The sequence below is a fragment of the Accipiter gentilis genome, chromosome 4 (assembly GCF_929443795.1).
Source record: "Accipiter gentilis chromosome 4, bAccGen1.1, whole genome shotgun sequence".
In the NCBI taxonomy this organism is placed as follows: Eukaryota; Metazoa; Chordata; class Aves; order Accipitriformes; family Accipitridae; genus Astur; species Astur gentilis.
The window spans coordinates 31,910,979-31,933,493 of record NC_064883.1 but is presented as its reverse complement, the minus strand read 5'-3'; the positions used below and the strand labels follow the sequence as shown (position 1 = coordinate 31,933,493).

The window sequence follows — 22,515 nt, the reverse complement described above, 5'->3', positions numbered from 1 at the left end:
GGAGGTTTGCAGTTAAGGCTGTCTTCTGTGTCTGAGTGTGAACTTACATCTGTTTCCCTTCACCTTCCTACAAGTTAAGGTATTTGGTGAGAAAGAAATGAAGTTCATACTCCAAATCATGGCCCCAAGACTCTTTGCTTTTATCTATTGACAATATACTATAAAATTTGTATATATATTACGGGGAACAGGATCATTTTCTGTCTCTGTGCCTTTCATTCTTGGTTGCATAGCAGCTTTGATTTAAGTGTTCTTACTAGTATATCCTGTAGGATGATAGAGCATTCCCAGGAAATGTGGGAATTTGGAGCTGAGGAGGGACTGGAGCCCAGTTATCTTACTTCCTGGGTATGCTTCAGTGCTGTAAAATATCTGGGAACCATTACCACCCTCTGTCATGCAAACAGTATCACAACTGGATCTATCGTGTTTTATTTTTCTCAAGGTGGAGAGATGTTAAATATCAGGATGCTTTATCATCTGTAGTTGTTCTGAAATTGGTACCTTTTTTTCTGATTATAGAGGAAATCCATGTGTTCTATCAAGAAAAATCTCCTTCCCCACCCCCCTTCCCTGCAGCCAGGCACCTAACTTGGGTAGATTTGTTTCCACTCAGTAATTCAAATCAAGACCAAAATATACTTTTCAGAAAAATACCTAATTGCTTTTCATTCCACTATTTAGAACTGTTGGTAAGTTGAGGGCTCCTGTGAAATTCAGTAACAAATATCAATAAAATATATATAAAAGCAATAATATGGTCAAACTGCGTGAGTGCTTGTGAAGTTAGCTGTTCTGTCCTGAAGCAGCTGTGTCCCATATAAACTAACAAACACCCTGTACTCTGGGGACACAGGCTGATACCATGAACAGCCTTCCAGACCTGTTCTCATGTGCTGTGGTCTCAGCCTGCTAGTACTTGTAAATGAACATTTTCATGTATTCAGCTAAAGAGGCAATGCAATGTGATGCAGGTGCCCATGCTGGGTTTTCAGTAGTGGTTTCAGACCCACAAGTCTATTTTAGAACCTAACACTTATTGTTTTTTCCCCATTGAATGCAGTCCTTTTTGGTGAACTTTAAGCAACTTGATCTCTTGAGAAATTTTTTAGAGCTGTATGTATGAATAAACTGGGTCGTAATGCAGTATGACTGTCTTATGTGTCTATTTTACTAAGCATAGGAAGGGGGCACAGTAGTTTCCATGCAGAATCTGCAAAATTGTGATACGTTTCCCAGTGCTGCTGGCATCAGAAATGTGTATTCTCATCTTTTTTTGGACTCTCAACTTTTCAGGGGAATCTTCTGCACTAACCAGTAACATACACTAATTGTGGCACATAACCTCAAATAACCATACTGGAGGAGCTGGTCTCCTTAACCTAAGCAGAAAATCAGTTGCCTGTAGATTTTAACTCTTTTTAACAAAGAGTTAAAAATTTTAAGTCCTAATTGATTTGTTTTGTATTATTTTAACATATGATGACCCACTAAAACAGAGTGGTTATGGAAGTGCTTATCTTGAGTATTTGGTGACTATGCTTGTTTTATTCCATTAACTTAGAGATAATAACTGACAGAGAGAAATGAAGCCCAACGTGAAATAATGATGATTCTTTTATCCTGTAGTATCACAGTAGCTGAAGTGGTTATGCCTTAAAGCTTTTGCAGAACACAATTTGAGTAAGCAATCTTGATATGATGAATTTTTGTGTGAAAGCTGTTTCAGTGCTAAAGAATTTCTTGTTTTGCACATTAATCTGGGTTGATGTCCCATTCTTTCTAGATTACTGGAAGCAGTTCAAAACCTGCTCCGTTAATGTCTGCGAAGTTGTTGGGGAGAAAGAATATAGTGGTCTTGATGAGCCATGCTGTTGGTAGGCTGGTAGATCAATAGGCTGTTGAAGACAGGCTTACTTCTAGCACTTCCATGTGGATTGGGGTGCTGCAAAGTCCTGCTTTTGAGACTGCACTTTTGTTGTCCGTCTTGACTGTTTCCATCAACTTCGCTTCCCCTGCATGGGGATATTCTGCTACCTCATCTCTGATGGTACAAGGTGAGGAGCTGGGCCTCTCTGTGAAGGGCAGCCATCACAAGGCTGGGCCACATCCAGGGAACAAATAGTTTTGCAGGGTGAGTTATGGGTTTGGTTTTTGATTAAAATTTCTTGCTTTTCAATCATCAGTGCTTACCCCCAATCTCTACTTCATGAAGAAGAATGCATCATGTAGTTTCTTGATCTGGTGGTCCTGGAATTTCCTGTGCAAGCAGTGTATTCCAGCTATAATTCAGTATTACAGTAACATTTACATTGATTAAGTAAGATAACGGTTAAGGTCACAAATGAAGAATTACCTATTTAAGATTTGTCGGAAAATGTACACCACAAACTTGGAAGTTTTAATCATGAGTAACTCCTTGGTGTGAAACATTTTAATTTCTGTACCTGTGCCTTTCTGAGCAATATACTTCTCTCAAGACAGAGCAGCAAGATACCATTATACCACTTACTTTATAGTGAATTTCTGCTTTGCAGTGAGTTGTTGTACAAGCAGACATGCTTGGAGTTGTTGCATGCCCAGGCAAATTTGGGTTTGTAATTAACAACATTTGTTGTGAGAGTTCTGGCCGTCAGGAGTGCTTACAGAGGCATGGGTCATTGCTAGAGGTTTATAGTGTCTGTGTAATTGCTGTTGCATGTCACTGGGGTTGTTTGGTTTCTCCAGTTAAGAAAATTGTTGTGTCCTTTTTTTTTTTTCTTTTTTTTTTTTTCCCAGAAATGTGAATGGGATTCATCTTGCCAGTCCATAAAATTCACCATGAAAAAGAGTGGCCTTCTGCTAAAGTCAGTAAACCTTCTGGAGTGAGGGAGGAAGGAATTTTTTTAGCAGGGTAGCCATCAAGTCCTGAAACAGGCATCTCCAGAGACTATCTAATTGTGCTTATTTTAGAAACATGTCTCTTCCTGCTCTTTTTATAACCAGAGCCATGATAACTGAGGTTGGGGGCTAACTGTGTGACCAGTGTAGTCTGGTATACAGCCACTGACTGTGGCTGAGAAGCAGTATCCTTTGCTTTTTTGTCCCCAGTGCTCTTTTTCTCCATCCCTATCTCACCACCTCTGCTGTGCCAGGACAAGCAGTTTTGTACCCAGATGGCTGAAACAAGCCACTTTCTTTGTTGAATTAGTGTCTCAGCCAGATCTTTTCCTCGCTCCAGTGCTCCTTGGTGGCTGCACTAATGCTGGCACTGGTCAGAAAGGAAAGCAGTAAGAATAATCAACTAGAAGGTTGATTAACGAGGGTGAATAACAGACAAGGAGGATGGGGCAGCTCTCTTAAGGGACTTTCTATCCTTATGCTAGATGACAGTGGCTGTAAGCATAATCTCAGCTCTAGGAGGGATCAATTCCATGCAGCATTTCTCAATCACACTTTAAACCCATGAAAATGCAGCTGATACAAAGAGGTGTCAGTCTGTGGGAAGCATGAATGCTAGTCCAAAAGTGTGAGTTGCTTATTTATTTCTAGGCTTATAAGTGGGTATGTGAATAAGTAGGCTGTCTGGTTATTGCCTCAAAAATGTGGCTTCTGCACAACTCAACTCTCACTGTATGTTTAAATGTTTCCCCCATGGTCTGAAGCATAGTTATGTATTTCAATAGAAGGCTTTGCAGCAAGGCACACTTCAGTATGCTGTACGGGCAGATGCCTTGTAGTGTTTTCCTTTGCTTGGCATTGGCTTGGTGGATGCCAGACTACTGGGTCAGATGAGGAACTGCTCAGCTGAGTGGAATAATACTACAGTGACCTAATGCCTTGTTGTTAACATTGCCTTATAGCAGTATAAACTGTGGCCTGTGTCAGGTGGGGTGAAATGCTGAGCTGAAGAGTGGTAAGAGGAGAGCAGCATAGCCATCAGTATTTCACTTCAAAGGAATTAATGTTTCTGTAATACTTACCCTTTTTTCTTGATCCCATTTAACCAGTTAATTTTCTGCACAGATGCTACTGCTGTTCTAATAAATAAATTTAAAAAGCTGCAAAAGGTTTTAGTGCTGTGGAGTAGTAAACTTAATTTCTAAATATCTTGATGATTAGCAGAATACAACGGTGCTAAATATTTGATTTGCAAATTCAAAATTAGTCTCACTATGGAGAAATAATTCTTCCTTTTTCCTGTTGTCACTTAATGAGTCTCTCATTTCAAATTAGAAGCTCCAGAGATTTCCATCAAAGCTGGTTTTGTAAAGAAAAAATTCTCCTAGAGCATTACTGTTTGTAGAGAGAGTTAGCAAAAAAACTTGGAAAGCAGCAAGTCCAAACATTCAAGGTTATGTCCATGTTTGTCTACCTAAAATATTCAACAGAAATAAAGTACGGTTCACAAATGTGCAGAAATAATTTTAAAACCAGTTTTTCCAACAGCAGACCATTTGCAGCCTTTTAAAAAGGATCCAACTGGTGATATAGTTGTTAAAGAGATTTCAGTTCTTGGCAAGCTTACCTTTTGTAAGCTTTGAGCTGTTTTTTTTTTTTTGGGGGGGGGGTCACTTTCAAGGATTCTGGGATATTTTTCAAGGATTTAATTAAAAAGAGGAAAACAAGTATAATAGAAAAATACGTAAATGTTGCGCAAAACCAATAATTTCTTTCTTGCAACAATGGGTTCTTTTCTGTTCCCGTCGTCTGTGGTTGAGTACTGACATGGGGTTTAGTTCCAGCTCCACCAATGGTTTCCAAAGGCTTCCTTTGGCTGTCTAGTGTAGTTAGGCGTAGTTTGTTTTGGTTTATTCCCTTAGTAGAAAAATCTGCAACAGGGCAATCCACAGTACTAACCAGTGACTTGCAGGAGAATGTATTTGACACTGTTGTGACCAGGCTGCTGCAGTGGCCAGGAGGAGTTTTGGAGGCTGAGGATGTGCATCGTTTTGCTTGCATTGAAGAGCAATCAGAATTGAATCCAAATGAGCAAATCTTTACTCGAGTTTTTCCAAAACTCAGCAGATGGAAAAGCTATTAAGCCATGGAGGTAAAGGAAGCGAGCTAGCGTGTGTCGGCGGGCAGGCAGCTTGCTTTAGGAGAGGCATTGCCTTAGCCATATATGGAAGAGGACATTTTCCTTGTTAACTTTACGGGGAATCTGTGCCCAGAACTACATTCATCATGCGGATGCATTTCCACAGGAACGTTTCTCATCCAAATGGTCTTAATCATAGTTTTAGCACTGTGTCACATCTTTGCTGACTTATTTATATAGTCTGCATGGGCTTGCTGTGCATCTGCTGCTAGTCTGCCCTAAAAAGGTGAACTGTTTATAATTTTCTCGTTTTGGCTAACGGAAAAGACAGTACTAAACTGATGCCAGCAGCTTAGTTTTTTTCTTACTGAAAAGCCCACCCTGTTCTGGGCTGTACTTAAGGCAAAACTGCTTCTCAAGTAGCAAAATATCATTTCATTTGGGGGAAGTAAGGTTTTCTAAACAGAGAACATACCTACCATAAAACCAGAAAAGAAGGAACCTAAAAGTTAAGCAGCCTGGTAAGGCTTTCCCCTCCAGACTCTAGTCCGATAGGTGTGCTCCTGCACCATGCAACCAACCACTCTCTCTCTCTAACCTTGATTCAGTCCCTTTGTCTTCCACCTACTCACATTTATTGGATCACGGTTCCCCTCTGATCAAGGCTCGTGGCTGCACAGATTTGATTTAGGTGATTGCTTATAGAGGGGACTTAATAATCAAAGAGTGTTTGTGAAAGAGAGTTTTTGCAAATGAAGGACTAATCACCTCTGCAGTGATGGGCAGAGGGAAAAATTGCGGTTAGATACGTGCAATAAGTAACGCTCAAAAGTTAAGTAAGGTATAATTCACAGTTCAATTTTTTCTTTCATTTTTTAGTCGGTAATTTCTTCTGTGCATATGTGTAACGTCTAGCAAAGTCATTCTACAGCAAATTCTCTAAAATCTCCTACATCTAAAATCCCTCCTGCCCTCTGCCTACAGCATCCATTTAAGAGAAGAGCAGGCCAAAATGAATTATCAGAAAAGTATGAACTATCTAATACTGTTGTTGGATACAATTTGTTAGCAAAGGGTTGGCTTCTGTTTGAAACCTTTTCCACCAGATTTTAGAGCAACTATCCCTTCTCCGTTAGGTCTGGCTGGATGTGGAAAGTAACAATTATGAACAACCTTAAATCAGTGTGGGAAAACTAAAGCTCAACTGCTGTGCTAATTTAAGCATTGCTCACTTTGCTAATTTATATGAATAATAGTACATCTTCTAGAAAATGACAGGTTCATTTAAAAAAATTCTGCCAAAGTCACTTTTCCTTGGCTATATTGCAAGATACTTTTTAGAATAAAAAGATATTAAGAATATTGATGTTTCCAGGGTGACTAGAAAGGTTTTAATTAGCAGTAACGTCTTAGGATGACCAAGGAAATTGGCAGCCATGGTCCAAGTTCTCAGAATTCGTATACTGAATAAAAGAGAAATGGAATTTAAAACCGTACTGAAATGTCAGATATGACAACTGACCCTGGCTGACTACCTGCTATTAGAGTAGAAGAAAATTTTGAAAAAAATGGTCTATTTGAAACCTATTTTTAGAATGACATCCTAGCTCTGGAGTACTAAGTGAAGTCTTGCCACGAATTAGGGAACATGACAAGTCAGTAACCCTAAATTGTGGTTTATAAGCATTCAAAGCTTGTCTCATAAAGCATATAGATTATATAGTTTGTATGTATGTATTTTTTTCTGCCAGACTTTCATTAAGATTTATAGCACTGAACATAGGGTAGAGTTTTTTCTTTAATAAGGATGGTGTCCATTAATTCTCTGTTGTCTAAAGAGGAAAAAAAAGGGGCTGGATTTATATCAAGATGCTTTATGTTGCATATTGTGAGAGGAAATTTCTAGTTCAGAGTGTAAGGTACAAAGTTAGCCTTAAAAATGCCCTTTGAAGATTCTGAGGAAAGTATTTTGGAAAGTGCTTTGACGTTTATCTTAAAACAGAGACTTCAATAGAGAAGCTCACTTCCGTCTTCTATATCTGTGGTATCTTTATTTAGAAGTGTCTCTGTGATAACATTCAGAGCATAAATTTTTTTTTATATGATGTTAATAGATTTGTTTGGGTTCTTCCCCCCCAGACTGAACAGTGTTTCCAAATTCCTCATAGCTTGCTGGTTTACCTCACATAAGAGTATTTAAGAATAATTTAAGAAGCTACCCTGTTTGATGTCTTCTAAATTCAGTTGGTTGTATTAGAGCAAAACTGTCCAGCTGGTACAACTAAGATAATTAGATTTGCGTCTGCTCCATGTTCCTTGTCTCCTCTGAAACAGTTACATGTCTGCAGTTTCATGCAACTTCAGTGGTTTTTTTGCTTGTTTATGATAAATCATACCATTTGGTCTTCCGGTTCTGTATTTCAGACAAAATTGCTCACGTGGGCTGGCATCCTCTGTTGCTTGATATGGAATGGATTTGCTCAGCAAGGTAAGTCACATGATTTCATTGCAGTCATTTAATGTTGCTTTAAAACTATATATGTTTAGCAGTCATGTAGATAAATATGTCATTGTTAGACAGTGCTAATGGCAATGTCAACCATATGTCATGTTAATAACCTGTTTGTAGTTAGAACTTAAGTTTACAAAGCCAGAATAAAACAAACTAAAATTTTATTGTTGTTAGCACCTTTTTATAAATGAAGTGACTGGTTTGTGTTCTTTGCTAGGTGGAAGCGACTGCATAAAAGCTAATGCAAAATCATGTGGTGAATGTATACAAGCAGGACCAAACTGTGGTTGGTGTAAAAAAACAGTAAGTGTTGGAAAATTCCTTTTATGGTTTGTTTTTTCCCTTGGTTTCAAATTTTAGTAAATACTTCAAATGTATAGAAATGTCTGTTTTCATTAATAATAGTTTCCTGTAGCTTTTCAGTTGGATACTTACTTGTACTTAAAAATTCATATTCTGTTATTTTCCTGGATGTCCTCATTTGAGTATAATTGTTTTTCACAATGTGTTTACTTCTCCTTTTCTTAATCTTAAGTGTATACAGACCCTACAGGCTGTCTCATAGTTATTTAAAATCATTCCAGCATGGAATCTGTCTGGGTATGCTTAATTATATTCTTCCAGTGACACTGGAGTAAGAGGTAATTTTAGACAGACATAGGTGGAATAGGCAAAGAGATTGAAGGTTTTCTTTTATGAAGGAAAGATGTTCAAGTTTTAGTTTTACATTGTTGGTAGACTTGGGGGGTAAGAGATTGGTTTGTGTGGGTGGGTGGTTTGTTTCAATATGAAACAGTGCTTTCTTATGTAATTAAAAATTAAATTCAGGAAATAAAAAAGTAAGATAATCTTAAATTGTGTGACTTAACTAGTATATGCTGAAGTGTCGTCTTCAGGTTAGAAACAGAAGAAAATGTTTTCTTCAGCTCTTCTTTGGTTTGTTATACAAAGCTGAGAAATTTTCCTGTTTCTTGGTATTTATTTCCATATAGTACCTACTTACTATCCCCCAAACCAGCTTATAAACTTTAAACATTTAATTAAACTGACTAACTTTAAAATTTGGCCTTGGGCTGTCAGATTCAGTGTAGGTCCTAGTCATCAAGAGCTGACAAGCTTTAAGATCTTTATATTTATATGCATTTTAGGGGGAGGGGGGGGAGGAATCAAAATTGCTAAGTTTCACTTAGAAGCCTTATTTATTTGAGGTTAGAGCTTTTTTTTTTTAGGTTTGAGGTAATGGTAATTTGTTGTTCAGAGCAAAGTTACATATTGGTTTTGCTCATGGATCTTACTTTGGGATTGAACTTCCCCAAAATAAGAATTGTCCACCTTTCCTCTGCTCTGTCAGCATATTGCCAGTATTTTGTCGTGGAGTACCAAGGTACACTTACATAATATTTAATTGAAGCCTTTCAAAAAACCAAAAAAAGTTAAAAGGGAGGATGGTTGCCAAGTAGGCTATAGAAACAGGTTCATGTTATTGATCACTACATGAAGATGAGAGCTTTTTCCACCTGCTGTCACTTTTAGAGTAGCTGATTTAAAAGGATGTCCTGCTTCTATGAGAGTGACATTGGGCTTTGGTTTTTTATTTCATCTTTCTTACATCTTAAACACAGATGAGTATAAGTAGATGCAAACTCCTGGACTAAGTAATAGTCACTGGAGTATTTAGTATAATCTAATATATTTAAGGACTCTGTGTTTTCATACTGAACTTGGGGAAAAAAAAAAAAAGTCATTGTAAAAAGTGTGGGTAGAGTATAACAGATTGCAGATAGCTGTAAACTTGATACTCTTTTGCCTGTGTTTTCTAGGACTTTTTGCAAGAAGGAGAACCAACATCTGCCCGATGTGATGACTTGGCAGCACTAAAGAGTAAAGGCTGTCCTGTGAATGATATAGAAGATCCCAGAGGTAGCAAACACGTGCTTGAAGATAGAGAAGTAACAAATCGTAAGATAGGTGCTGCAGAAAAGTTGAAACCAGAGGCCATTACACAGATCCAGCCACAAAAACTACTACTGAAACTGAGAGTCGGTAAGAACAGTTTCATTCTAGTCTTCAGGTGATTTTTATGTCACCACCACATCTGCATTTTAGTTTTGAATGTGTAACTGCTTTGTTACAGAAACTACTAGTTAGTGTTCATATAACCTGAATGATAGCAGAGCCATTCAGATCAGCCCCAGGTGTTTAGACACTCCAAATACTGTTTGATTTTTATGAAAAGATAGATGTTATCACTGTTCCCAATAGAACTTAGGAGAAAATAGATATAGCATGGATCGATACTTATATTAGAAAGGTAAAATTGTTTTGTTTTCAGTATTTTGTAGTTCATTTTCTATAGTGTGTCTTCTTAGAATGAAAGCAGAGGAGTGAGCAAAAACTTAGAGAAGTTATGACAGCATTTCCTTTTCCTTGAAATACTGCTGTTGCCTAAAGTCTGCATGTCTGAACTGAATGGTTTCGTAGTTATGCAGCAAGATTTTGGAATACTTTCCGGAGGCTAAAGATGTGGACACAGGACTACAGTAATGGGAACAAAGTAGTTGTGTACCATTTCTAGCCCCTAAAGAGAACTTTATTTAATTCAAATGGGGGGTGAAAGGGGACAGGACACGGGGCTAGTAGCTCATGCAGTATTTGAGCATAATGGAGATTGTCCTTAAGGAGAGTTCCTAGGTACTGCAGACACATTCAACCTTGTATTTACCTGGAATAAGAGCCTGTACTCAGGGTCAGGTGCTTGGTGGTGATTGCCTTAATAAATGCAAGACAATCTGAAGAAGCTTAGTATGATGAGGAGAGGAAAGGAAAGGAATGAAAGTTATTTTGCAGTTTTGGTATTGCCTCTATTTCTAATGTGATGCTTTCAGCTTCAAACCAAATTATTGTTCCTCTGATGACACAGAATTTTCTTCATCAGAACATATGAGGGACCTGGGCAACCAGAACCCGATTACTCAAAAGATTTTTACTTTGTTTTATAAGCACTACTCTTGGTCATAAGTTTTCTGATGAGGGACTGTGCTTGCAGAGGGGGATACTTGCTTTCTTTGCAGGCTCTTTTAAACAGTAGCTAAGGAAAATCTAAAACTTTTAGGTTTTGGTTGTTGGGTTTTTTGCCTTTTTTGTGTGTGTGAAAACCATGCTGCATAGCTGTGTGATCCATATGCTATTAACTTTGCCCATTTACTTGTTTCCCCAGTTTGCTAATTTTGCTCATATTAAGCAAATGTTTGCTAATTATTAAGCAGACTTAAGCAGCATCAATATAACCATTTAACTTCAGTGACTGAGGGGGCAGGGGAAAAAACTTCTAATTGCATTCCTTATTTCATATATAATAGGCAAAAGAATACTTTTCCATTTTCTGGGGGGCGGTAATTCTTCTGCAGTGTCTTTCAACATCAAGAGTCAGATGACATGCTTCTGTTGGCAGAACTCAGAGTCTGGGCTTAAAATTGCAACAAATAGTAACTTGCCATTATCTCACTGCCATTTCTGTGCTCTCAGCCTTTATTTGATGCAAAGTAACTTGAAATATTCCATCCAGAACTGATTTTTCTGTTACAAGCGTATTTAAATAATGTGGGTTTTTTAAACTAAACCCTGAGAATTTTTGGAGTCATCTTGGATGCAAGTAGATATTGAAAATTTGTGCTATAAGATCTTATAGGAACCTTGTTAAAATTATTGCAAGTATGAAGATTTGAAATAGCAGCAACTAAGAGAGGCTTGATTTTTGGCAGGCTAGTATTTTCTATGCAGATATAAAATACCTTGGAAATACAAAGTTGGATATTTGAAAGAAATACTTCTTGAAAATTTTTTCATCATAATTTGATGTTAAGCATTTCAAATAACAGGAAAAAAAAATTACTCGTGTCTAGTTCAAAATCTCCATCAGTGTTTCAAAGCCTTTCCTTAAAATGGCATTTTTCTTGCCAGTGCAGTTGTGGAACTTTTAATGGTTTCTATTCGTTTTTTAATCTCTGAAACAGGGGAACCCCAAACATTTTCATTAAAATTTAAGAGAGCTGAAGACTACCCCATTGACCTTTATTATCTTATGGACCTCTCCTATTCTATGAAAGATGATTTAGAGAATGTGAAAAGTCTTGGAACGGCTCTGATGTTAGAAATGGAAAAAATAACTTCAGACTTTCGAATTGGTAAGAAAGATTTAACTATTCTAAAAAAAAAATAAAAAAAATAATTTAAAAAGTCTAGTTTCCTTCCTGATGTTTTTCACATGATTGTGTATGAAGGGTAATTCTTTTTAAATTAGCAGTATTATGGTAGATATTCTAATGCATAGAACCTGTTGAGGAACATAAGAGTACTTGGTGTTGGTGGAGAAAGTGGACCGTAAACAGAGATGAGAGCTATTTCTGACGTCAGTTTAGCTATAATGCATTTGCATTCTGTTGTGTCATAATATAAATAAGAGAATTCCATTCTTCAACTTACAGGGGTTTTATTGTTCTGTCTTAGGCTTTGGCTCTTTTGTGGAGAAAACTGTGATGCCATATATAAGTACAACACCAGCCAAACTCAGAAATCCTTGTACAGGTGACCAGAACTGTACAAGCCCATTTAGCTATAAAAATGTGCTCAGCCTTACCAGTGAAGGAAATAAATTCAATGAACTTGTAGGTAAACAGCACATTTCTGGGAATTTAGATTCTCCTGAAGGTGGATTTGATGCGATAATGCAGGTTGCAGTTTGTGGGGTAAGTGTGTATTAGTTTTCTTTACTACTCTATTAGATGAAATTGTTTGAATACAGCCTCAGTGTTTTATGGTGGCTGACGTTTGAACACATCATCTCATGCTAGCAAGACAAGATAGACTAGGCAGACTACATGGATACATGCATTTGCCCTTTGTAGAGACCTCTAGTGAGTGAATGAAACTGGGAAATGTGAAAGTGCTGATTAAAGATCATGTTCACAGCAGATATATGCATTCCAAAGACAAAGTTTTTAAAGTTTGCTGTAAAAGAAGAATCTAATTCTGCTCAGAAGTGTATGAAATCCCAAGTAAGCAACTATTTTCAAATTATTTGAAAGCTTATATGCTTTTTGTAGTTGTTATTTCAGAATAGTTTGGTAAATTGTAACTTCTACTAGCTTCTCAGACAGAAGTAGATGGAAACATGAATTTTGTTTATTTTTGAAGACCGGATCTAGATCACTGCATCATTCTTTGATGTTTCTGAAGTCTGACAGACCATTCTATGCACCTGTACAACAGGGACTCCCAAAAAAGTGATATCGCAGTTTATTGCTTTGTTAACCATATTATTTTTGCTGTTGATCAATGGAGTCAGGACTTTCTGAAACAATCTGGAGTCTTATTTTAAAAGTGCATTGTTAATCATAGGCCTTCTGGGGGTTTTTTTTGTTGCTTTTTATTTTTGGTGGTTGTGGTGGGTTGACCCTGGCTGGATGCCAGCTGCCCACGAAAGCCGTTCTATCACTCCCCTCCTCACCTGGACAGGGGAGAGAAAATATAATGAAAGCCTCATGGGTTGAGATAAAGACAGGGAGAGGAGAGATCATTCAAAAATTACCGTCACAGGCAAAGCAGACTTGACTTGAGGAAACTAGTTTAATTTATTACCAATCAAATCAGAGTAGGATAATGAGAAATAAAACCAAATCTTAAAACACCTTCTGTTCACTGCCCCCACTCCCCCCCAGCCCCGTTCTTGCCAGGCTTAACTTTACTCCGGAATTCTCTACCTCCTCCCCTTCAATGGCACAGGGAGACAGGGAATAGGGGTTGTGGTCAGTTCATCACACATTGTGTCTCGCTCCTTCCTCCTCAGGGGGGAGGACTCATCACTCTTCCCCTGCTCCAGCGTGGGGTCCGTCCCACAGAAGGCAGTCCTTCAGCGCAGGCTTCCCACGGGGTCACAGCCTCCTTTGGGCATCCACCTGCTCTGGCGTGGGGTCCTCCACGGGCTGCAGGTGGATATCTGCTCCACCGTGGACCTCCATGGGCTGCACAGAGACAGCCTGCCTCACTGTGGTCTTCCCCATCACAGGCTGCAGGGGAATCTCTGTTCCAGTGCCTGTCCTCCCCCTCCTTCTTCACTGACCTTGGGGTCTGCAGGGTTGGTTCTCTTACATGTTCTCACTCCTCTCTCTCCCCACTGAAGTTGCTGTTGCACAACAATATTTTTCCCTTCTTAAATCTGTTATCCCAGAGGTGCTACTCCCATCACTGATGGGCTCAGTCTTGGCAGGTCCAGTTTGGAGCCGGCTGGCATTGGCTTTGTCGGACATAGGGGAAGCTTCCAGCAGCTTCTCACAGAAGCTACCCCTGTAACCTCCCCGCTACCACAACCTTGCCACGCAAACCCAATACAGTGGTAACTGGTATTTATGTGACACTTTTACATGGTCTTCTCTCAAATTAACTAGGGCTTCAATTTGATGGAAGAATTTAGAAAAAAAATAGGAAAAGGTAGGTTACAGATTTAGGCCCTGCAATTGTGGGCCAGAATGCTCATAGGACAGTGAAAAAGGGCACTCCTCTGGCAAGCACTATGCTGGGTACAAATCTGGACTAGATTGGTAAAGCCTGATGATTCTTCAGAACCTAATGCTGGGCAAGCCACAGTCTTCCAATTCAAGATTGCAGCAGCGCTCTACACACTAATGTTGTTCGCTGTGCTCAGGCTGTGTGGTAGTGACATAGAAGTGGATTTGGCATTAAAGAGCTGGACTGACATGCCTGATTTCTAAAACCCTACCGCTCTTCAGATACTCTAGTAAGAACTGAACAGACCAAAGTATATCTCAAAAAGAATGTTTCTTGCATTTGGTGAAAAACCTGCAGCAGATGTTTTGGAGGAGATATTTAATTAAATGCAAGTGCTTTTAAGGTTTGAGTGAATTATGTGATTTCCGGGATGGCGTTTATGCAGTATGGCTTCTCCTAAGTCTGTCTTTTTCACGCATTTCTCTCTCAAACGTTGCTTCCCAGTGCTATAAAATAAATCAGTAAAAAATACCAAAAAAATCCATTTGTTTGTTTCTCAAGGAACAAATTGGCTGGAGAAACGTTACAAGACTATTGGTGTTTTCCACGGATGCTGGATTTCACTTTGCAGGAGATGGTAAACTTGGTGGAATTGTTTTACCAAATGATGGGAAATGTCATCTGGAAAATAACGTGTACACAATGAGCCACTATTACGTAAGTCTTTACATCATCTTCTAGGGAAATTAATATTTCATGATGCTTAAGCTCAAAAATCTCATTAGGTCATCTGGTATAGTTTCAGACTGCTATATCTTTTCAACTTTACCCATTTACCTCTGTATTACATGAAGTGACTTTAGCTTAACTAAAGCAAATGCACAAGAATTAGTCCAGTCTTAATTGGAAAATTTCAAGAAATGGCAACTTTCACGCTATAATTTGTCTTGTCGGATTTTAACCTTTCTAATAATTAATAATGCTGCATGTCCACTGGCAAACTGTGGTGTCTCTGCCCCATTATTTTATCATTTGCTAGTCTTTGTCTTCAGAAGTATTTTACTACTGTAAAAAATAATGTAAAATAGAGAGCTCGTTGTCATTTTTTTTTTTTAAGACTGCTTGAAATCTTATGATGCAGAGTTTTTGATAAAAGTATGCTTAACAACATTGACTTCATGGTTTATTGATAGGTAGATCAGTCAAAAAGTGAAAAGAAAAACATTTCCTAGATGGGGTAAACACAACAAGCTTTACAAATTTTATGTGGTCATATATTCCTAAAGTTAAGTGAGTATTGTTCAATAAAATCCTAAAATTAATTCAGTTTTATTTCATCTTTTCTTTATGAACCAGTGCAAAATGTAGTGATTTTCACTGAGATAAGTCTTATGGAAAACTACCAAAGGTAATTTTCTGAGAACATTAAGATCAGGGATTTAACCTGGAGACTTTAAATGGCAGGGAATATGATCATGTTATTGTGGAAAAACCACCTACCTTCATGGGGCATATATGGAATCTTTTCAATGTGTGTTTGTTTTCGGAGGTTGTTTTGGTTTAGAATGGTGACACAAAGCTGGCTAGTTAGAAGTCTTACTTATGTTTCTAAAGGTGATTTGTATTTATGATGTCAAAGTCTTTCTGATTGTTTTCTAGCATGTGCCCCAAATTTGAATTGTATTTTGTGCTTGATTTTTATAGGATTATCCCTCTATTGCTCATCTGGTACAGAAGCTTAGTGAGAACAACATTCAGACAATCTTTGCTGTTACTGAAGAGTTTCAGGCAGTTTATAAGGTAAAGATAAATAACACATATTTCTGGTCACTGTACTTTTTTCCCCTCTAACACAAAGACTGACTCAGATTTGCTCTGAAGTCATTAAAGTTGCTTGATTTGAAATTAAAACAAGTATGGAAGTAAGTGATCGTGGAAGTAATATTTTGCTATTCATGTTTTTATTATTAAGCCTTTTTTACTTGTTCAAATTGATACTGAGTGCATGTGTAATTTCTGAGGAGAAAGTGCCCCTCCTCCTTGCCCCTCTTTATAGGTGGGAGTGAGCGGTGAACATATTTGCAGTGCTACTTTTTATGAACGTTTTTACAGCAAAATAGCTGACGGGGGTGTGGACACTGAATCAAGAGACACACTTATGAAAGAGCGTATTTTGTTCTTTGTGGTCTATTTATATTCCTGATGTTTAAAATTAACTGAACTGTTGGGTGTGATTGTGAAATAGGAAATGTCTATGTAAAGGAGATGCATATTTTTCCTCGTTTTAACCTAAAAGGGTATTTTTTCTTTTTTTTTTTTAGCTATATTCAATTTGTAAGTTTTTTCTTTTTCATTGGGAATCATCTTTCATCTGCTCATCTATAATACACTAGAAGTGTGGTGCTTCTTCTGTAAGATCTTGAAGATATATTGTATGTGGTCAACTTGTACAAGAAGAGGTCTTAGTATTCTATTACCAAATTTGACATGAAAATGCAGAGGAAAAGAAAAGGCTGGGTGTTTGTTTTTACTAGTAGTGCTGTATACAACCTCTAAAGTAATGAAGAACACTGGCAACACTTTAGCCTTGTTTTTTGAAGTACTTGACCTAGTTAAATCCACTAAAGCATTATATCACCATATAGATATTTATGGTACAAATTATACTTTGTTGTTAGTAAGACTGTGATTTTCTTTTTACTTTTCTAAATACTGAAAGGAATTGAAAAATCTGATACCAAAATCAGCAGTGGGAACATTGTCTTCAAACTCCAGCAACGTAATTCAGCTGATCATTGATGCATACAATGTAAGTTCGGATTTTATTTGAGTTTTGTTTATTTTTCCTGTGTGTAAGTTGTTATGAATTTTTCAGGCAGATGCTCCAAGGTAAGTTTTATCGGTTCTTTCTACAAAATAGGAAGTTAGTGCACTAAACTATAAATATACCACCATTGCAATAAAACCACACTAGACATATAGACACTACAGCAATAAGAGGTTAGATGACTAGAAAGATGTACTCTTAAAGCCACTTAAAACTATAAAGAAAAAGTTATCATACATGTTTTCCCTTTTAAAAAATAAAACCCACAAACAAAAACCCCACTGTTTCTTCAGCATCTTCAGTTCTTGCCTTCCTCCCACGTGGAAGAGAAAAGGGCTCTAGACCCCAAAGAAAATGTCTGCATCAACCTCGGGGACCTCTTGGGTTTGGCCCCAGAATATTTTCTTCATAGCTGTGTTGTGTAAATGAGCACCATTTCTCCTTTGGAGTACATGGGGCAAACAAGTGCCTCCAAGGTCCATAGAGACCTGCCCTGACCCTGCATGATGGGGTTCAGCCATGAGAAGGGGTCACCTCGGCATGCCTATGGGCAGCCCTGGGCTGGTGTTTCTCAGCATGTTGGAACTTACATAATTCCAGTGTGCCCATGGGACTGGCACTTAGACTGTGCATAGTTGTATAATGTCTTCAGCAAAATGCTTATGCAACTCAGTTTGAAGTTAGCGAATAACTATTGTTTTAGTCCCTTTCTTCAGAGGTTATCCTGGAAAACAGTAAGCTACCAAAAGGAGTGACAATCAGTTATAAGTCTTTCTGCAAGAATGGAGTGAATGACACACAAGAAGATGGAAGGAAATGTTCTAACATTTCAATTGGAGATGAGGTAACTTACAGTATATGTGCTGCTACTAAAGTATAAAATCCATTTAAAATGTCCAACACTCAGTATTATTTTTTTTAAATAGTACAGACAAAACTCCTTTTAGTAATGTGGCACTCCATTTATTTTTCTTTGCAGGTTAAATTTGAGATTAATGTAACAGCTAATGAATGTCCAAAGAAAGGACAAAATGAAACAATTAAAATCAAACCACTGGGATTCACTGAAGAAGTGGAAATTAATCTCCAGTTCATCTGTGAATGTCAGTGTCAAAGTGAAGGAGAACCTAACAGTCCAGCCTGCCATGAAGGAAATGGAACATTTGAATGTGGTGCATGCAGGTAAATAAATAGACATTTTGTTTATTTTTGCAAAAGAGAAATATGAGCAAGACCTTTGTTTCCTTAATTAGGGTTTATTTGATTTTACTTTTTTTTTTTTTAGTGAAAGAACAAGAACTACTGTTACCGACCTATTTATTTTAGGATATTTTGACTTACCGTCTTATCTCTGAAAATAATCCCTATGCTGCAATTCATACTATTGATCATTAAATTGGCAGCATTGTAAAAGTCAAAATTCAAATTTGGCCTTGAGTCAGTACTTTAAAGGATATGGGTCTTACTGTCTTTTTATTTAATTCTGAGGTGCATGTAACATGGCAAAATCATGGATTTGTGGAACAAAATGAATGGGATTACTTTGTGATCGTTTTGCAAGAATTCGTACTAATCTGATTACATATATCCTAATGTGAGGTCTATTGATTTTGAGAAATTCACCGGCTTCCTAGTTTTTTGGTAGGAGCTCCTACCCAGATTGGCACAAATTGTTTCATAGCAGGAAAGAGTAAAAAGTCATAAAAGAACCACCTTTTATTTTGGATGGCATCCCGGTGTCTTCTTCCTGCTTTATTTCTAACCTTTTGGGGTCTTGTTACAATGTTTCTTCTAATTGCATGCATCTACAAATCTTGCAGAATATATATAATTTTTTTGTATACTTACATCTTTGAAATGTCCATTATTGCCCATCACTGGGATTTGATAACACATGTATTCCTTATTACACATTTGAAAATTAAGTAAAATGATACTGGATTTTCTGGAATTACACACAAAGAAAGCAGAGTAAAATCCTTCACTGGAGACTGGTTGAAGATTAAACTAGGAAGTCAAGGTTTAAGCCTTCCACCCCCACCCCCCTGCCCCCCGTGAAACCTACAGCAAAAATGAAAACTGTTTCCTTTTGGAAATCCTTGAGAGATGAGAATGGTAAGAGCAGAATGGAATTACAGTCTTCTCCAGGAAAACAAGATCCAGGACTTTGGAAAACAGTACTGGTGCCTGCTCAGTGAACTATAACTGAAATAAAATGTAAAATTCTCATTCCACATGGTTTAGTATGTGACTTACTAAAAATAAAGAAAAAGATACTGACTTCACTTTTAGAGGACTTCTGGTGTAGGATGGACTAACATCTGCCTGGTGAAGTTGGTGGTGGTAGTTAACGGGCTGTTTGAAAGACTGAGGTATGGCCCCCTAGCTGCTTAGTATTCTGTTAGTTGAGGAATGAGCTACTTTGTATCCAGTATTTATGGTCCATTGCTCCATTTTGCAGTCAGTTTTTGATGCTCCCTTCAAGTAAGGAGAACAGGTTTTCCCATCTTTGTGCAGAAAGACTTCCTAAACTTGGTATCGCTGTCACTAGTGTCCCCATGGTTTCATGCGGGGGACAACAGAGCTGTAGGTAAGAACAGCCTTTTGCTCTTGCAGCAGTAGCAGTTTCCCGGCTGAACTGTGGTCTCTGGATACCCACAGCAAGCAGTTTGTCAATCACTGCTGGGAACAAGAACAACCTCCGTTTGCTCATTGATACTTTAGCCTTGATAATGAGAAGTGCTGATCCCCAAAGATCTCGGCTGAATTTGCTGGTGCTCAGCAGCTCTGAAGATCATCTACTCCCCTGCTTAATTGCTGTTCATGGGAAATCTTTTTCTTGAAAGATGACAGCAGCTACAGTGAACTGTCACTTAAAAATAATTGTTGCTCTGTCACCTGAGAGAAAGGAATTAATAGTGGTTATGTGGCAATTTAGTTAGAGGTCGTGACACAGTTTCTTACCTGGAACAAGTAATCATCATAGAAGCAACTTAGTCTAGTTTGCTCCAGCGGCTTCAAGAATGTCTGTGTAGGTAGGTGTCAGCTAGAAATCTCATTTGAAGTTTAATTTGGAATATTCCTTGAGAGAGTAGTCACTTTTATTCCTGTTCTTTGTGCTATTTTTGCAGTCGTCTTATTGTATGATTTTTAATTAAGTTTACATTTTCAATCGTGTTTTTACCTTGCAGATGTAACGAAGGACGTATTGGAAGACTATGTGAATGTAGTACAGATGAAGTAAATAGTGAGGATATGGATGCTTACTGCAGGAGAGAGAACAGTACAGAAATATGCAGTAACAATGGAGAATGCATTTGTGGACAATGTGTATGCAAGAAAAGAGAAAACACCAATGAAGTGTATTCTGGCAAATATTGTGAATGTGATAACTTCAACTGTGATCGATCAAATGGTTTGATTTGTGGAGGTGAGAAACTACTTCAGAGTTTGCAGGCAAAACTGGCCAGCAGTTTACAAGTCTGTCAACTCTACCATGTTAGAGTAGTGATACTTAGCTTAAAGACCATAGCTACTTGATAAAAGAGATGAGAATATGCACAGATTTAGTGACTGAAAATGTCTATTAATAAAACAGCTCTCTTGATCATGAACATATAGTGTGTTAATACACATTTCGCCTTCCTTGGATCAGCTTCAAGAAGGATGTAAAGTGAACTTGACTTCTGCTGTTTATTACAGAATTACCCTCAGGTATTATAGTAAAGATTGCTGAGACAACTGGCCTGAGATTATAATGTTATCCTGGCTCAGTGTAACCACTGCGTCAATAAAAAGAGATAATGACCTCAGCTTACTTGTAATACTGAGTGCTTTGACTCGGTGCTTGACAAGATACCAGTGAGATGCTATCTTGAGACTATTCTGAAAGGTAAGTGAAGATTAAATCATGCAAGATCCAGAAGAACACCTTAAGTGCTTGAAACAAGATTCTGATGGCAGTTAATTCCCGAAATCAAAAGCAATTTAGAAAATCCTCCAGCAGCCAGTGTCTAAATTATTTTGCTGCATGCATTTTTGTCCTATAACTTCCCTAGGCTGCTTTGCACATTGAAGTACCTGGTAGGAGTCTAACTACTACCTCAGTTTGGACTGTGATACAAAAATAAAACAGTGAAGCCACTAAGCTCTAACTGAATTATGAAAATACCTCATCTGTCTGATTTGCTCAGAATACACTATTGCTCACCAGCTCCACAAAAGATAGGAGCAGTAGTGGTGGTGTTCCAAAATATATGGTGACAGATAAGTATTGACTTAAACATTTAGTTCTCAATGGAGAAGGAGGGGTGTAGCCAAAGATATTTCCATTTAATCCAAATCACCCTTCTGGAGATACAGGTATCTTACTTCCTGTGTAAGGAGCATAAAGTTTGTTTGGTTGGGTGAGATCAGAATTACAGCAGTTCAATGGTGGTGTTCTAAGGAGCCAAAGGTGTTTCATCTTTTCTGTTTTGTGAAGTCTAAGTTAGTGCATTCCTCATCTTTTTAGGTCTTGCTTTATAAATTTGCATAGTGATAGATAGAAAGACAGGAGTGATCAGTGCATCTATGTACATACAAAATTGTGAACTGAAGCAGTGCTGTAATGATCTCCACCCAGGAGATATGGCCATCATATTATACTATTCTCAGTCAGCTTTCCCTAGTCGTCTTATTTTGTTGATTAAAGGAAATCCAAGTGTAGGAGAATGGGAAAAGGGGAGAAATGCCTGTAAGTAGGTTTTTCAAGGAGCTGAAATTTATTTGTAGCTCTTAATTCATTACTGTCTTCATTATCTCTCCACCAGGGTTTTCTTTTCCCTGTATCTATCCTGAGGTAGTGAACATTTATTTCTTACTGTCATAAATTTTATGTTTTTATATTAGACTTCATTTCACTGAAATATCTTTTCAATGCACAGGAAACGGTATCTGCAAATGCAGAGTGTGCGAGTGTTTCCCCAACTTCACTGGCAGCGCATGCGATTGTTCTTTGGATACTTTTCCATGTATGGCATCTAATGGCCAGATTTGCAATGGAAGAGGAACCTGCGAATGTGGCACCTGTAATTGTACAGATCCCAAATTCCAAGGCCCTACATGTGAAATGTGTCAGACTTGTCTCGGTGTCTGTGCAGAGCACAAGTAAGTACCTAGAAGACCAAGTTCTAGCTTCTATGCATTTGAGTTTGTGATATTTACATGTGCAGAACAAGGCTTTTGATACTGTGCTTTATTCTACCCTGAAATGTAGGGGCATCATGTCATATCATCCCTTTAGACAGTAAAAGTTGTTGGATGATACTCAATAATTACAAACAAAACATTATTAATATGGTATTTTGATTGCTTCCAAGTATGCTAATTATTTCTCTAAATTCTTTACCTGCCATTTTTTGTTAGGCATAGAAATGTGTACATTATGTTAAATCAGTTTTAACCATTCAGATTGACTTGGGCACATTACAGCTTTCCCCTGTTTGATGTATGATATCGACAGCCAACCTTCTGCAGAGTTGGAGGGAACATAAGTCTATAATGTGACAGGCTGTAAAGTTCCATCATCTTGACCTTTTGAAATTAATGTATCAAAAGTATACGTATACTGTGCAGTTTCCAGAATAGTTAAATCTTCAGCTAAGCCTTTTG

General features: G+C 37.8%; 1 protein-coding gene across 1 annotated transcript in view; it reads left to right on the top strand.

Annotated features, from left to right (window-relative positions):
- Positions 1 to 22,515, top strand: part of ITGB1 (integrin subunit beta 1) — a 47,235-nt gene that overhangs the window by 13,113 nt on the left and 11,607 nt on the right. The window contains exons 2-13 of the mRNA XM_049798695.1: positions 7,445 to 7,508; positions 7,750 to 7,835; positions 9,353 to 9,575; positions 11,546 to 11,716; positions 12,039 to 12,277; positions 14,598 to 14,753; positions 15,741 to 15,836; positions 16,756 to 16,845; positions 17,567 to 17,707; positions 17,843 to 18,045; positions 20,055 to 20,293; positions 21,789 to 22,011. Coding sequence (XP_049654652.1) covers positions 7,445 to 7,508; positions 7,750 to 7,835; positions 9,353 to 9,575; positions 11,546 to 11,716; positions 12,039 to 12,277; positions 14,598 to 14,753; positions 15,741 to 15,836; positions 16,756 to 16,845; positions 17,567 to 17,707; positions 17,843 to 18,045; positions 20,055 to 20,293; positions 21,789 to 22,011 — 1,931 coding nt within the window. The remainder of the gene's footprint in view (positions 1 to 7,444; positions 7,509 to 7,749; positions 7,836 to 9,352; positions 9,576 to 11,545; positions 11,717 to 12,038; positions 12,278 to 14,597; positions 14,754 to 15,740; positions 15,837 to 16,755; positions 16,846 to 17,566; positions 17,708 to 17,842; positions 18,046 to 20,054; positions 20,294 to 21,788; positions 22,012 to 22,515) is intronic.